Here is a 14,134-nt window from a genome sequence, read left to right on the forward strand (position 1 = left end):
TAAACTCAACAAGAAAGAATAAAAGCTCCCATAGGATACTTGAAGGTGAAGAACGAGTAAGAGGAAATGACGGGATCAAAAACATACACCAGGGTAGCTGGAATAATTGTGACTGGCAGCACAGGTAGATATCAGAATGATGAGGAATAAAAAGTGTTTTCAATATACCTTTGTAACAAATCTGCACATGTAACCTCCTGAACCTATAATAAAAGTGAAAAAAAATACAGGTAGAAAACAAAGTGTATTTAAAAAGTACAATTATTATGCTTATGGTTTTTATAATAAACATTTCAGAAAGTGTCACTAAGTAAAATCCCCTTGGGGGTGGGGATTTTAAGTCTGCATTTTAAAAGCTCAGAAACCCTAGTCTCCAAGGTCTCTTCTAGTTCTAACTTCTTTGGAATGACTTTATTTTACAGATGAGTAAAGTAAGGCTGAAAGAGGTGACATGGCCAGTCAGTGGCAGAGCTGGAACTAGACCCTGAGCCTTATAAATTCCAGGACAGTGTTCATTGCATGGCAGCATATATCTGATGGTTTCCATTTCAGAAATGTAACAATTTAGCCAAGGAGAGAGATAGCTGGAAAACCTCGCTAGTTGGATCCAGATATTCATATTAATTCCCTGTTGTACTGCTTTCTGTCAGAGACTCCTGTTCTGATAGGCATTGCAGGAAACAGGAATATTAAAACAGGCAGGCCTTCCCCCATAGTCTTTTATTGGGGAAATATTATTTTGACCATACCACACTCCAAATCATGACCAGTATACAACTATAGGAACTCAAAACCAAGTATAGCAACTACATCCTAAGATCTCCCATCAACCCTAAATCTCATATACATTTATAGGCTTTCAAAATGAAGGTCTGTTTCCAATTTCCTATTTGTCTATTAATGTCGATCTTTTCTATTAATTAATTTATTTTCCTGGGTCTTTTCCAAGTGCACATTTCTCAAACTTTGAGGACAGTTTATGAAAATGACAGAGCACTTTCCCTCAGTGATGTTTTCATACTTATAATTTTGGAGAACAATTTCTTGAGAGATGTTTTGGGAGCTGTATTCCAGAACTCATTATCCTCATGGTCTTCCCTGGTAGGATGGATAGATGATCTTGCCTTAAGAGTTGCAATGAATCTTCTGGTTTCAGTAGAAAATATTATTCCACTTACAGAAGCTGCAGGAGTAGACTTTAAGCCCAGGGATGGCATGCCTGGGAGTGATCCTAGAAAAAAGAATGATTCTCACAGGACATATTGAGGAATGAGAGTGAGTTGTTACCAGTTATTTGCAGCTGGTGAATGTTTTGAGCATTTAGGAGGGAAGGGTATCAGCCTAGTTAACAAGCCTTTCCTGAGAAAGGAAAAGATAGCTTCACAGGTACTGAATGGGAACCTCGCCCTTGTTAGGTTATCAATAAAAGCTGGGCCAGGGTAGCGCTCCCACCAGGAGTGCTGCAGACTCCTCTTCTGTGGGGCTGTTTCAAAAGTTCTACTCTTCACCTACAAAGTGCCTTCCGGTCAGTTATACCATGGCCCTGTCATGGCAGCCAAGTGACTATAGTGCAGCATGATACATGCTTTGCAACTGATGGAATGAGTACAGATGCCATGAAGCAGCAGGAAGGAAAGAGAAGAGTTATAGAGTTGGGATTTAACCAGGTGGAGAAAGGATTTGATTTTGTCTACATGGGGAGGAAGAAAGCAATTTAAGCAACAAATAACACAAGACATGGAGGTGGGTAAGGGCACAGATGTATTCCAGAAATGGCAAAGATAACTGGAATTCATGAGGGGCTAGTCTGGGGTGAGATTCTGAAGAACCTCCCCCGCTATAAAGGAAATTAAGTTCATCCTGCAGAAAATCTGACACAAATACTTAATATTGTTATACTATTATGATTATCTTCTTGGACGTTGTAGGTTTAGAAGGAACACTGACGATAGCAAGTAGATGAACTCAGTGTCAAGGTATCCAGAGTCTGGGAGGCTAATCTGAAGCTTCTGTATGAGTCAAGGGCCCAGAAGAAAAGGGCAAGAACTGGAAAAGAGGCAACAGAATCAGAATGAGGCATGCGATCAAGAAAGAGTAAGATCTTAGTCACCTGTTCGCTATGGGACAGTAGAGAAGAGAACGAGGCAAGAACAACTTTTGTCATCTGTTTTTTTCCTTCTTGGAATTATTTCCGTGGGATACATTCCCTGGTGAAATGACTGAGTCAAACAAAAGGTAGAGTAATACAGTTCAGGAAAAATAATGTACATCATCACCACCATACATGCAGAGGTTGCCCCACAAGTGGGCTAGTCTTAGTTACAAGTCTTTACTTTTATTGTTTTGTTCAATGCAACTGCTCGCTCATAATTTTTTTTTGTATTTACATGTATTTCATTACTGGTAAAATTAGAGGGTCTTCTCCCCTAAAAGTTGATTTAGTATTTCTTCTGATATTATCATCTCTTTTGTTTATTAGCTGTGTGACCTCAGGCAAGTTATTCAACTAAAGCCTTAGTGTCCTCACCCATACATAGGGGAGAGTAATTATACTTATTGAGGGGATTGCTGTGATATAAAATGAGATACCACAGTAAAAGCCTAGCCCTGGCTTGGTATGGAGTAAGAATTCAGTAGATTACTGTACTTATAATAATGTGTTGATGCTACTGCAAACCTTTACTTATAAATGTATAATTTGTTGTTTTATCATATAAACATTATTTATTTTATTCAATTAACTGATTTCACTAAGAAAAAATACTCTGTTTTTGAGCTGGGATAAGTGTATTAGTAAATTTTGTATTAGTAAAGTTTGTTGGTTCTTAAATGTATATACAAGTTTTATTTCTGCTTCTCCATTTCTGCCTAGTTGTTTTTTTTTTTTTTTTTTTTTTTTTACTTTCATATTTTAAATCTGTATGGTACTCTTTGAAAAGTTCTCACTTCATACATGTTCTGAATTTGGTAGGACATGTTTTCCTTTGTGATTCCTTTGCTAGTTTGCCCTTTCATTTATTTATTTTGTTTGGATTTTAGAACCACTTTGTGAGGATATGTAAAGTAATATTCTGGCACCCTAATTGGAGCCTTGTTACCTTCATAAATTATCTTAAGGGATACCATCATTTCTATTTAGCATGTATTCTTTTTCTGTCAGGAGCTTATACGCCTAGCTTTAATTGAATCTTCCTTACTTCTCCCATTATGTTTTGTTGATTTCTTTATTTCAGCAAAGGATTGGGAGACAGAAGACTTCAGTTTGAATTTCAGATTCTTGAAAACCGACTTTCTCAATCATGTTCTCGGGAAAGTAACTATGTGTCCATTTCTAAGAATCATGTGAAGGTGGCTCTGTCTACTGAGAATCTACTTCAAGTCCATGCTACTAAAATGGAGCTAATATGCGTCATTTCCTCAGCTATAATTTGGGGAGGTTAATACTTGTTAAATCACTAGACTGCTATAAGGTTTGCCCATAAACATTGTAAATAATGTATTCAAAATTATTAAAATGTTACAATATAAACAAGAGTGTGATATAATAAAATGTAATTATATAAATATTTTTGTTTTCTAATGAGCCAGTAAGATTCCAGAGGGGAGGAACCATGTCTTCATCTCTTGGTATCCACAATACTTTACGTGGTGCTAGACCATAACAGGAACTCAGTAAGTAATTATATGTTAGGAAATGAATAATGATAAAAAAATCATCAGGAAAAGGAAAAGGTTTAGGGAATGGTATGGTCTGGAGACAAATCAGTTTATTCAATCTTACTAGTACATTAACTTCATCTCAATGTATTTTTGTTGTTGTTGTTGTTTTGAGACAACAAGGTCTCTCTCTGCCACTCTGCCTGGCCTAATCTTCTTATAATTCAGCATTTATCAATACATTAGTAACTTTCCTTTTGCTAGGCTCTCCTTGTGACAAAACTTTAAAACTTTATATTAGGGTGATGTATGTTATTTGTGTCCTAGAACCTTTCTAGTATTTCCCCCTTAGTATAGTTGCTCTGCTGAAAATGAGACAGGAGCTGGGAGATTAGTGAAGGAGAAGATGGAAGTGGAGGGAAATGTTATATAATTATCCAACATTTGACTCCAGAGCCAAGAACCAGAAATATGCCAAGATCATAGTAATAACCATTGTCATACCAGATACTAACCAGAAGCTTTCCATATACTGTTTTTAACCTCAAATTAAAGGTGAAACAGAAAGACTTCTGTCTGTGAAAACCATAGTTCAGGTTTTTGGTTTCCTTGTAACCTTTCTGGCTGCCCTAATGTCTAAAGCTAAAACTCCTTTTCCCACCATGTCTGCAGCATGGAAAGAAGGACGCTTGTTTAAGGCTTTGGCAGTTCACAGAAAAGAATATTTTGTTTAGAGTTACCATTTGTGGGAAACTATTAAGTATACAAACACATTCCACTTATTTGATATCTTAAGCATTTTGTTCTTTTTTTTTTTTTTTTTTTTTAAATAATCTCAAGGGCTAACAATGTGACCTTATCATGAGAACTGGCCAAACCTCAAATATTTGCATTGAGGAGCTTCTAGGCTTTTTGGTTCATTTGTAATATGGAGTCTGATGCAGATGCTTTATGTAGCAGAATGACCTTTCCAATTTTCTGAATAAAAACAAAATGAACTTTTAAAGTATAGGATCATTCATGTCTCCTATGGATCCAAAATGCATTAAAAACTCATTCCATGTACAAACTCTGGATGCAAGTCCATGAATCCTATAATAAAATCTGCATAGTAGTTTAGAAAGCACTTTCCCTCAAATTATCTAATTGTGCTGAAATCCTCATTATAACTCACTGAAGCTGATAGGGCAGGTGATTTTATTATTATTTCCCTTTCCCATCTCCTCCTTTTTATTGCACAGATGGATGAACATGGGTTAACTTAGAAAGCTTCAAGAGACCCTGTCCCAAGCCTGGTTTGCTGAGTTCAATTCCCACAGATCAGTTTCTCAATCCAGGCACTACTGACATTTTAGGTTGGATAACTGTTTGCCATGGGGGCTGTCTGGTATACCACAGAATGTTTAGCAGCACCTCTGGCCTCTACCTACTAGATGCCAGGAGCACCACCCCACTGCGCAACAGTTGTGACAGCCAAAAATGTCTCAGACATTGCCAAATGTCCCTGGAAGTAGAGGTGGGAATCTCTGGTTGAAAACCACTAAAAGCTTTTCAAAATGCCAAGTCACCTGTAAGTGATAAGTAACTCCACTTCTACAGAGACTACCTCCACTTCATATCTGCTGTGCTTTCCAGGACATAGTTGCTAGATGTGTCTTCAGATACCAGCTGGGTTGTTTCCAGCAAGAGTATTACAGGCAATGAAATAGCTGTCCCTTATCCACAGGGGATGAATTGCAAGACCTCTATTGCGTGCCTGAAACTGTAGGTAGTACTGAACCCTATGTGTACTATGTTTTTTTCCCCTACACATTTCACATGAGTGGCCAGGAATTTCTCACCATTATCAACTCCTGCTTTCTTATCTGTAAAACAGATGATTTTGTGAATTTCCTTGTAGAGCACAGGCTGAGCATTTGCCTTTGAGGTAGAATGATTGGGTGGTTTCTGGCGAGTGACTTAACCTCCCTGTGCCTTACTTTTTTCAGCTGTAAATGGTAATTCCAACAGTGCCTAATTCACAGGGCTATTGTGAAGATTATGCGTAAAGGGCTGAGAACAGTGTCTAGCACATGCTATGTGCTCAAGAAATGTCAGTTCTATCATTTTTAAGGAATGTTCTTGTAAGTGATGAACAAAGCACTGGAGTGGGACTACAAGTTTCAAATGTCACAAAACATGTCTACTTCATTCACCACCATTGCATCCTAAATGTCGAACAGTGCCTGGCGCAAAGAACGTACTTTAAAAACATTTATTGAAAAAATATAGCAGTGACTAGGGCTGAGGAAAACTGACTCCCAGGTTCCACTCCAAACCCTGCCACTATCTACTGTCCATCTCACCCACCTTGGAAAAGTCACTGATTCTAGATCTCTCATCTCCTGTAGAATGAAGAGATGATGCAAAAGACCTATAAAGTGTAGTGCTATAAATTATAACGGACACTCTTAATTCTACTATACTTTTTAGGAAAAGGATTACAAAAACTTTGTAACAACATAATTTTTGCTTAAAAACAATCAACAGTATAGAGACTCTACAAAGTTGCTGAATTACAGTTTTCAAAAGAAATTTAGTGATGAATGTTTCATCAAAAAGGGCAGTAAAACTTGGCACTAATGCCATCTCTCAGTAGTGTGCTACTTTCCCCCCAAGAGCTCTTTAGAGAGGGAAAGAAAACAAAGCTGCAGAGTAATCAGTGGTCCTGCAGTAATACACTAAGCCCTTCTTGGTTTTCCAATCCTTCTGGCTTGTATGTATAAGAGAAAAGCTTGACTCACTTATAGGCAATGTAATCAAAGTGACTTAAGCTTTCAGAGTCTGCTTCTCTACCTATAAAATGGGATAGGGTAATACCTACCCTTAATGGGAGTATCATGAGCATTACATAAAATAATCACACAAATGGCCAAGAAAGCACATTTTCAATTAATGGAAGTTATTACTAGCATAATAATTGCAATTATTTACAAGAGAACCATATCCTTACAAATGTTAACAGTGTTAAGAGCAATTGTTCTGGCTATCACATAGTATATAATTTTTTTTTTTTTTTTTTTTGAGACAGAGTCTCACTCTGTTGCCCAGGCTGCAGTGCAATGGAATGATCTTGGCTCACTGCAACCTCTGCCTCCCAGGTTCAAGTGATTCTCCAGCCTCAGCCTCCTGAGTAGCTGGGATTACCCGCGTGCACTACCATACCTGGCTAATTTTTGTATTTTTAGTAGAGATGGGGTTTCACCATGTTGGCCAGGCTGGTCTTGAACTCCTGACCTCAGGTGATCCACCCACCTTGGCCTCCCAAGGTGCCAGGATTACAGGTGTGAGCCACTGCACCCGGCCAGAAATGCTAATGTAGCACCCAAAGAGATCTCAGACAAAGAAATGCATGCCAGCTAGGTAATTCTTTTTTGTGGAAGCACTAGATAAGAGACTAGGAGTGCTGAATGGTGAGTTGGGGAAAAATTAATGTTTAAAGTTAGAGAAACAGTTGGGTCAGAAAAAAAGAACATGAAAAAGCAGTATAGCTCAGTGGCTAAAGCACTGCCTAGCTGAGTGGCCTATTTGTTTTTCCACGTGGGAAACAATGGAGATAGCAATACTGAACAGGATTGTTATAAAGGGTTAGAGAGTTAATATTCATGAACAGCTTAGAACAACACATGGAATACAGTAAATGCTATCTAAGAATCTGTTACATAAGCTAGAGGGGTGACAATAATGGCTGAAGTGACACAGAATGGCCTGTTAGGAAGCCTTTGTTGTAGAGACCAGCAAAACGGCCTTCTAAGGGCACAACCTGGAAAGCTACCAGCTCTTTCATCCATTCCACACCCGGGCTCCTTCTCTGTGCAAGGTGAAGTGCCGTGGTCGTGAAGAGTCAATACACATTTGAAGTGGTAGAGATGAACCAGTGGCTGAGGCAGAAGAAAATCTCTGTTGCTACTAGGAGTAACAGAAGCACGTGTATAGACAATATGCTATCCCTTCCTGTGGGCTTTCACAGTACTCCCTGTGTATTTCACAGCATCCCAGTTAGACAGAGATCCCAGAGGGGGAAACTGAGCGCTGTTCACTGTGGAATGCCCCCTCCACAGTGCTCAGTAAGTATGTGTGGAAGCGAAGCCAAAGTGAACAATAATTAGTCACCTGTAATTACTGAGCACTAAGTACTTGGACCCCTAACCGCTCCACATCCTGTTTTCAACCCTCCGTATTGCTCTAAATAGCTCAAGGTCAATGTGTGGGAGAGGAGAGATGTAATCCCAAAACTTAGGCTTTTGAGTAAAAACCGAGTCTTCTTTGTAGTGGTGGCCTGAAAGTACCCAGTGGTAAAATCAGCTAAGAAGCTTTCTGATGGGGGGAATTTCCTCCAGCATCGTTTCTCAGTCCATCCACAAACACCTCAAAGCTGGTACAAACAAAACTGAACTTATCAGCTTTGCAAATGAGCTGATCTTTTCTTTCCTTCCTTCTCTACAGCCACCCATCTATCAAATTCTCTTCTGTGCTTTCCTTGAGAACATCCCTCTCATAGAGCCCTCTCACTGATTTCTCTGCCAGCACCTTATAGGATCACACTGGGATTACTACCAGAGGGTCTTACTGTGATTCTGTCTACACATCATTGCAAGACACAGCTCCCTAAAATCCAGGTTTCATCATATTTCTTCCCTGTTCAAGATCTAGGCTCCCTATTTCTTACCTTTGCCCAGTCTACTCTGGTTATCAAGCTCCTTCACATGTGGGCCCTACCCTACCCGTGTAATGCACATAGCAACTTCCTTATTAAGGTCTGCATGTAGAATCTCCTGTTCTGTTTAATGACCTCACAGCACTCATCATTGAAGTTTTTCTCTCATTTAATCACCTTTTCCAAAATGTTGACTTCTTGTGCTTTGCCCATGTTGTTTCCCCTTTTGGAATAACTTAATCCTTCTTTTCTGGCTATTCAAATACCAGCCCTTCAATTAACACTCAAAACCACCTGTGTGGCTTAGATAACTGTATAATTGTATTACCTTGTGTTTCACCCTCTGTTGCCTATGTGTAGGCACAAGTGTTCCCTTCTCAAAAAAAAATGATAAATTTCTTGAGAGCAGGGAGTTTGCATTATTTTTACTTATTTGTCCAATAAATATTCACTGAGCTCCACCATTGTGTCAAGCACTGCACTGGGCTTTGGGGTACAATGATGAACACGACAGATACAGTCCCTGTCCTCATAGCATTTACATTCCAGTGTGTATGGGCCATGTGTGCTTATGTGCATATGCATGAAAGAGATGAAAAATTTATACATATATAAATTTATAACTGAGATAAGTACCATGAAGACAAAGTATGGGGTGCTGAGAAATCATGACAAAGCTTCACAGCAAAAGAAAATGCCCCTGAGCTGAGATCAAAAGGATGAAATAAAAATGAACAGGCAAACGTCCAAAGGTCTCAAGAAACCTGGTGTCTTAGGGGAACTGGGAAAAGGTCAGTATCCACAGCTGCAGAGGGCAGACAATGAGCCATATGAGACAAGGCTACTGAGATGCACGCTGGGTATAGTCCCTGACACTACTAGAATCAAGAAGCACTTGCTAAGTGAAAGTAAACTTTAGATGTTCCTTAGGAGTTATAATGCACAATGGCTTGTTACTTCTGAAATACTGTTGCTTGTACATTTGATTTTTCAAATAATGCTGAACACCCAAAGCTTAAAAAACATGAATACTTGTATAACTTGTATGCTTATGAATCCTCATTTTACTGACCCAAATGTGACCAGTGAGGATGCAGGGTGAAGGAAATGGCTCTTTGAAAAGGCTCCATGTGCCATTAATAAAGAGAGGATCTGCTGCTATCAGCTTCTGATTTTTGTCTTTCTCAAGTTCAATAAACAAGGCACGAACCAATGACAACTATGACATGGACTACAGTCCATTCCATATTACAAGTTAGATGTCAAAATGCTTTACATAGGCCACCTAACAGATGTTAATGTATTTCAGCCAATACCCATGTGAGCAGGATTCAAACCAGTGACCCCAGAGGTGAGAGGTTATATATCCAATTACAAATTCCCACTTTCTTTAAGTGTTAAGATGCCTAAAGTAATATATTTTTCTTACATCAAGATGCATTGTACAAACTATATTTGATCAAAGAGATGACTTCACATTCTCAACTTAAATCAAAGAATGCTTACTTATGTATTTTTTAAATTGAATCAGACTTTAATGCCATCGTATAATCTTTTGGTTAACAGTGCTCATCTTGATTATTCTAACAAAGGGAAACATGGAAATTAATACTTACGTTGTAGAGCTTATATCATCTATAAAAATACACATTAGAAAATTCAACAGAGGTACCTGGGACATCTGTGAAGGTTTCTCCAAGGATAGACACGTGGAAATTGAGTCCTAAGTCTTTAAGATGCATTAATACCTTAAAAAAGCTTTCTGGATCTTTATCATGCTCCCTGGAAATAAACACACGAAATATAACTTGTGTTACCTCAGGGCATGTGTTAGGAAAAGTGGTTTCACTTCCTACAGTATCAATTTTTTTCATGGTCTATTGCTGGTTGGGGAGCCTCTGGTATCCAAGCGGAGATTTCTTCCTATAACCTCACACTATAGCATCAGCAGTGTTTTCATGTCCACAAACTTGTCTCTTATGATCAGAACCCAGACCTATTGAAGTTTTAAGGATCTGCAGCCTTAAAGGAGAAATCTGCCTTTTCATATCTTAAGGCTAGACTACAGAAAGTATAGTGTATTTACTTTTCCCTAAAATGGTTAATTTTCTACTTAACAAAGGTTAAAAATAAACTTTTTTTTTTTTAATTTAAGAAAAGACCAATCTTCAAAGGCTGACTCTCCAATGATCATAAGAATGTACCAACGATGCTTTTCATTTCCATAGGTCTGAATACCTTCCTCTCACATTTACTGAGCTCCTTTGTGCCCACAAGGAACGCACAATTTAGGGAGATTAGAGACCCTCTCACTAATCTCTCATTTTAAATAATTGAATGGAGAATTATAAATACATCAAAAGGAGGTAGGTCTGGGTCTATGTCTGCTGAGTATTAACTTAGGAGTGGAGTTATGCACATACAAAAGAATAGTAATAAAGATAATTCTTTCATTTAGTAGAGGCTTTGGAATACATGGATTGTTTTTTGTTTGTTTAGCTTGTCAGTCTTCTTTGTAAATGACAAAATGAGAGGCTAAAGGACACTAAAATTTAAAAAAATTCTACAATTCAACAAATAACATCAAAATGAAGTGAGTTTTTTTTTTTTTAACATCCTAAGGTGTGAATATTTCAGTATTTCTTGCATTTAATTACACTGTTTTAAATTATCTTATTTCAGACAGATGTGGACCAGATGTCTTCAAAATATTTGGTTTTTATTTATAATTCAGAATTTTAACTTCTTTTTTACATTATGGAAAAATAGTTATGTATCAGCAATTGAATTTCCCGTTTACTAATTATGTAAAATAAATCTGTAAATTGATCAAACTGCTATATGAAATATGAAAATTACATCATTCAGGAAATCTCAGGAAAATGACATCTGCAACCCTAAATGTGTTAATTCACAATTCAGTCAATATTTTCAGTATCATGAATTAAAACAAATGTATCTTCTAATTAACATTTTAAAACAGCATTTATAATCTTACGAAATTATAATATCTTATACAATTAGAGTTCTATAGCCATTTAAGTTCTATATCTCTCAGTTTGATTTAGTTCAAATAATAAAGAATGCAATGGTAAAATGTTCATTGCTTTATAAGATGATGTGTTTTACATACATGTACCATTGGGAAGTTTCTGGATAGTTCTCATAGATACTACTGCTATGGGCAAGAACGAAGACTCAAAACAGTCTGAAAGTAAAGAATATGCCATATGCCATCTTCAACCATATCAATCAAATAGCTGCCACCTACCTAATCTATAAAATGTTCTTTTAGTCTGATTCTCTAGGAAATACTTAGATGAAAAGATTGGAAATAACATAATATATCTTAAAGCGGGAGTATCACCATAGGGAAATCTAGCCATTCAGTTCTCTAAATTTTTCATTTTGAGTTCCAAAATTTTGGCTACGGATACCTAAGAGACCTTATGTTCTAAATATGGCTGGGTTTTTTATTTTTATTTTTTGATATTAAAGTAAAAGTAGACGAGGTTTGGAGTTGGGAGGAGGTTTAATCGGGTAGAGCTGTAGTTCTTAAAAGATTCCAGTGTGAATATTTTCAAAGCAGCAGGCTTTATAAACCTCAATTTTCAGTGTTTTTATACAAGATAAATGTATTACAATCCTGCTGTATTCTTTAGCTATTTCCTATAGGTGGACAAAAGCTTTCATATTCAATAGTTACTTTGCATAAGAACACAAAAGAGATTTGTGTGAATCCCCTCTTTTTGTTTAAACTGTAATATACGACTGAATGTAAGGTGAGATTTTTTCATTCCCAACGTTATCCCTCAGAAAAAGAGGCATATTATACTAAAGTCCTTATAAAGTCTCTCATAATACCAGGCACTCTCTCAGTCATTTTATTTTAAACAAAGTACTGTTTAGGGAACATGGATTAGCCTGAAACAACTGATGAGAGTTTTGGATGGTTTTAGCAATCATTCACTCGATGGGACTGGTAAAAACAGAAACAAAGGAATTTAATATTGAGTTGGTAATTATTTTGGGAGACATGACCTAACAATTCTAAGTGCTGGATGTCGTCGAAAACAAGCATTTTAAAAATCACTAAAAAAAGTAACAGATTTAAGTGGTTACTGGAGATAAGTAGTAAGTGCGTTTTTTTTTTTCTTCTTCTTTTTTTTATAGTTGGGGAAAAGATTTCCATCATACAGTTTCACAAAGTCCTGCACCCCAAGCTACTTACACTCAATTCCAGATGACAGGTGGTAAAAACAGGCCAGTTGCCTGAAGAGGTGCCACCATTATGAGGTCAAGAATGCATGGAAGGGGGAATTGGACCAAAACTGCTTCATGAAATGTAAGGGTGGGAAAAGAGCAATACTTCTAAAAATTATTACTTACAGTATGCATTTAAAGTATTATTTATGTCTAAATTAGTAAATTACATACTATATATATACAAGTTTATTTCATCTATGTCATGCAAACTTTAATATAATCAATTTAGTTGAAAAAAAAATTGGGGTTTTCTTTTTAGAAAAATGAGAAATTGCCTAACATTCAATTATTAAAGATATACACACAAATATTTGGCTACAGCCATATATCAAGGCATGGATGATATTCAATGGCAGAGCTCAATATATTTTGTTTAGTAAAGAACTCATTCTAGCTATCCAATGGATCATCCAGAGATTTTACCCCAGAGCCTATGACATTAATGAACCCATTTAGCATAATATGTGAATTTGTCTTAAATTCCTTTCTAGAAAACTTAATGTGAAACTCTCATACATATGATTTTAGAATAAAGCATTCAATACGTAGAATGTGGGATTTAAAGATAATATACTGAGTGCCTCTTTCTGCTAACAGCTATCAATATTAAACATACGTACAATGGTATGCCCAATTCGCTACAATCATATTTGTAGATTTATGGGCTCCTAAACACTCTTATTCTCATCCACTGCTGGTAGGAATGTAAACTGAAACAATCTTTTAAAGGGTAATTTGATAATGTAAATAATAAGCCTTAAAATATACATGACTTTTCCCCAAGTCATTGCAATTTAGGAAAGTTATTCTATAAAATAATTAAAGATGTGCACAGAAATTCAGCCAGAGTATGTTCATAACAGCATTGTTTACAATAGCAACCATCTGTAAATGACCTAATGGAATGATAAGTAAATGTATTTTGACACACATATATGATGCAATACCATGCAGCCATTAAAAAATATTGCATAAATATACTTCTTGAAGTAGAAAAATATTCAAGAAATACTGTAAAGTAAAAGGGAGATGACAGAGTGGCATGATCTGTGTGACGTGTTTTTCTAAGACAAATGAATGTGTATGTCTAGGAAAGTTTGGGATAGGTATACCAAAAGTTATTGGAAATTATCTTTAGGGGTTGTTACGTTTCTTTTTTTTTTTTTTTTTGCATGTTTTCTATTTTTTCTTTAATAAACATCTTTATAGAAATCATTTTAATGCTTTTAAGAAATTATCCATCTCTAATATTCCACCACAAAATTACTAGACTTTTTGCTTAGCCCTGTAACATTTTCAGTATTTACAGCAGCATAAATCCTCCTTTCCTATAATCCCTATACATTTGACAGCTGCCAATCAAGACAATTTAAGTCTTCACAAAATATTCTAGAGGATAAGTCAGAGTCCAAGCTTCCCAACAATTTTCATACTCTTGAGTAGGTAAGAATGAAACAGTCTGGCTGGGAATTCATTCCTCCGCACCACCACTATGGCAGAAGAGACCAGCGCAGA

The 14,134-nt window shown here is 36.7% G+C and overlaps 1 protein-coding gene across 22 annotated transcripts in view; it reads right to left on the reverse strand.

Moving 5' to 3' along the window:
* GTDC1 (glycosyltransferase like domain containing 1) overlaps positions 1 to 14,134 on the reverse strand; it is a 374,641-nt gene that overhangs the window by 14,519 nt on the left and 345,988 nt on the right. For 13 of the 22 annotated variants that reach the window (XM_017947202.3, XM_017947213.3, XM_017947206.3 and 10 more), the window contains 2 exons: positions 10,026 to 10,135; positions 1,022 to 1,231 (listed from right to left, as the gene is read on the reverse strand). The exons of 2 other annotated variants lie outside the window; for them this stretch is intronic. In XM_017947202.3, coding sequence (XP_017802691.2) covers positions 1,022 to 1,231; positions 10,026 to 10,135 — 320 coding nt within the window. Of the gene's footprint in view, positions 1 to 168; positions 204 to 1,021; positions 1,232 to 10,025; positions 10,136 to 14,134 lie in introns of all 22 variants that reach the window. 7 more of the 22 variants (XM_031651200.1, XM_017947216.3, XM_017947212.3 and 4 more) reach the window with 2 other exon arrangements.

The sequence above is a fragment of the Papio anubis genome, chromosome 10 (assembly GCF_008728515.1).
Source record: "Papio anubis isolate 15944 chromosome 10, Panubis1.0, whole genome shotgun sequence".
Lineage (NCBI taxonomy): Eukaryota > Metazoa > Chordata > Mammalia > Primates > Cercopithecidae > Papio > Papio anubis.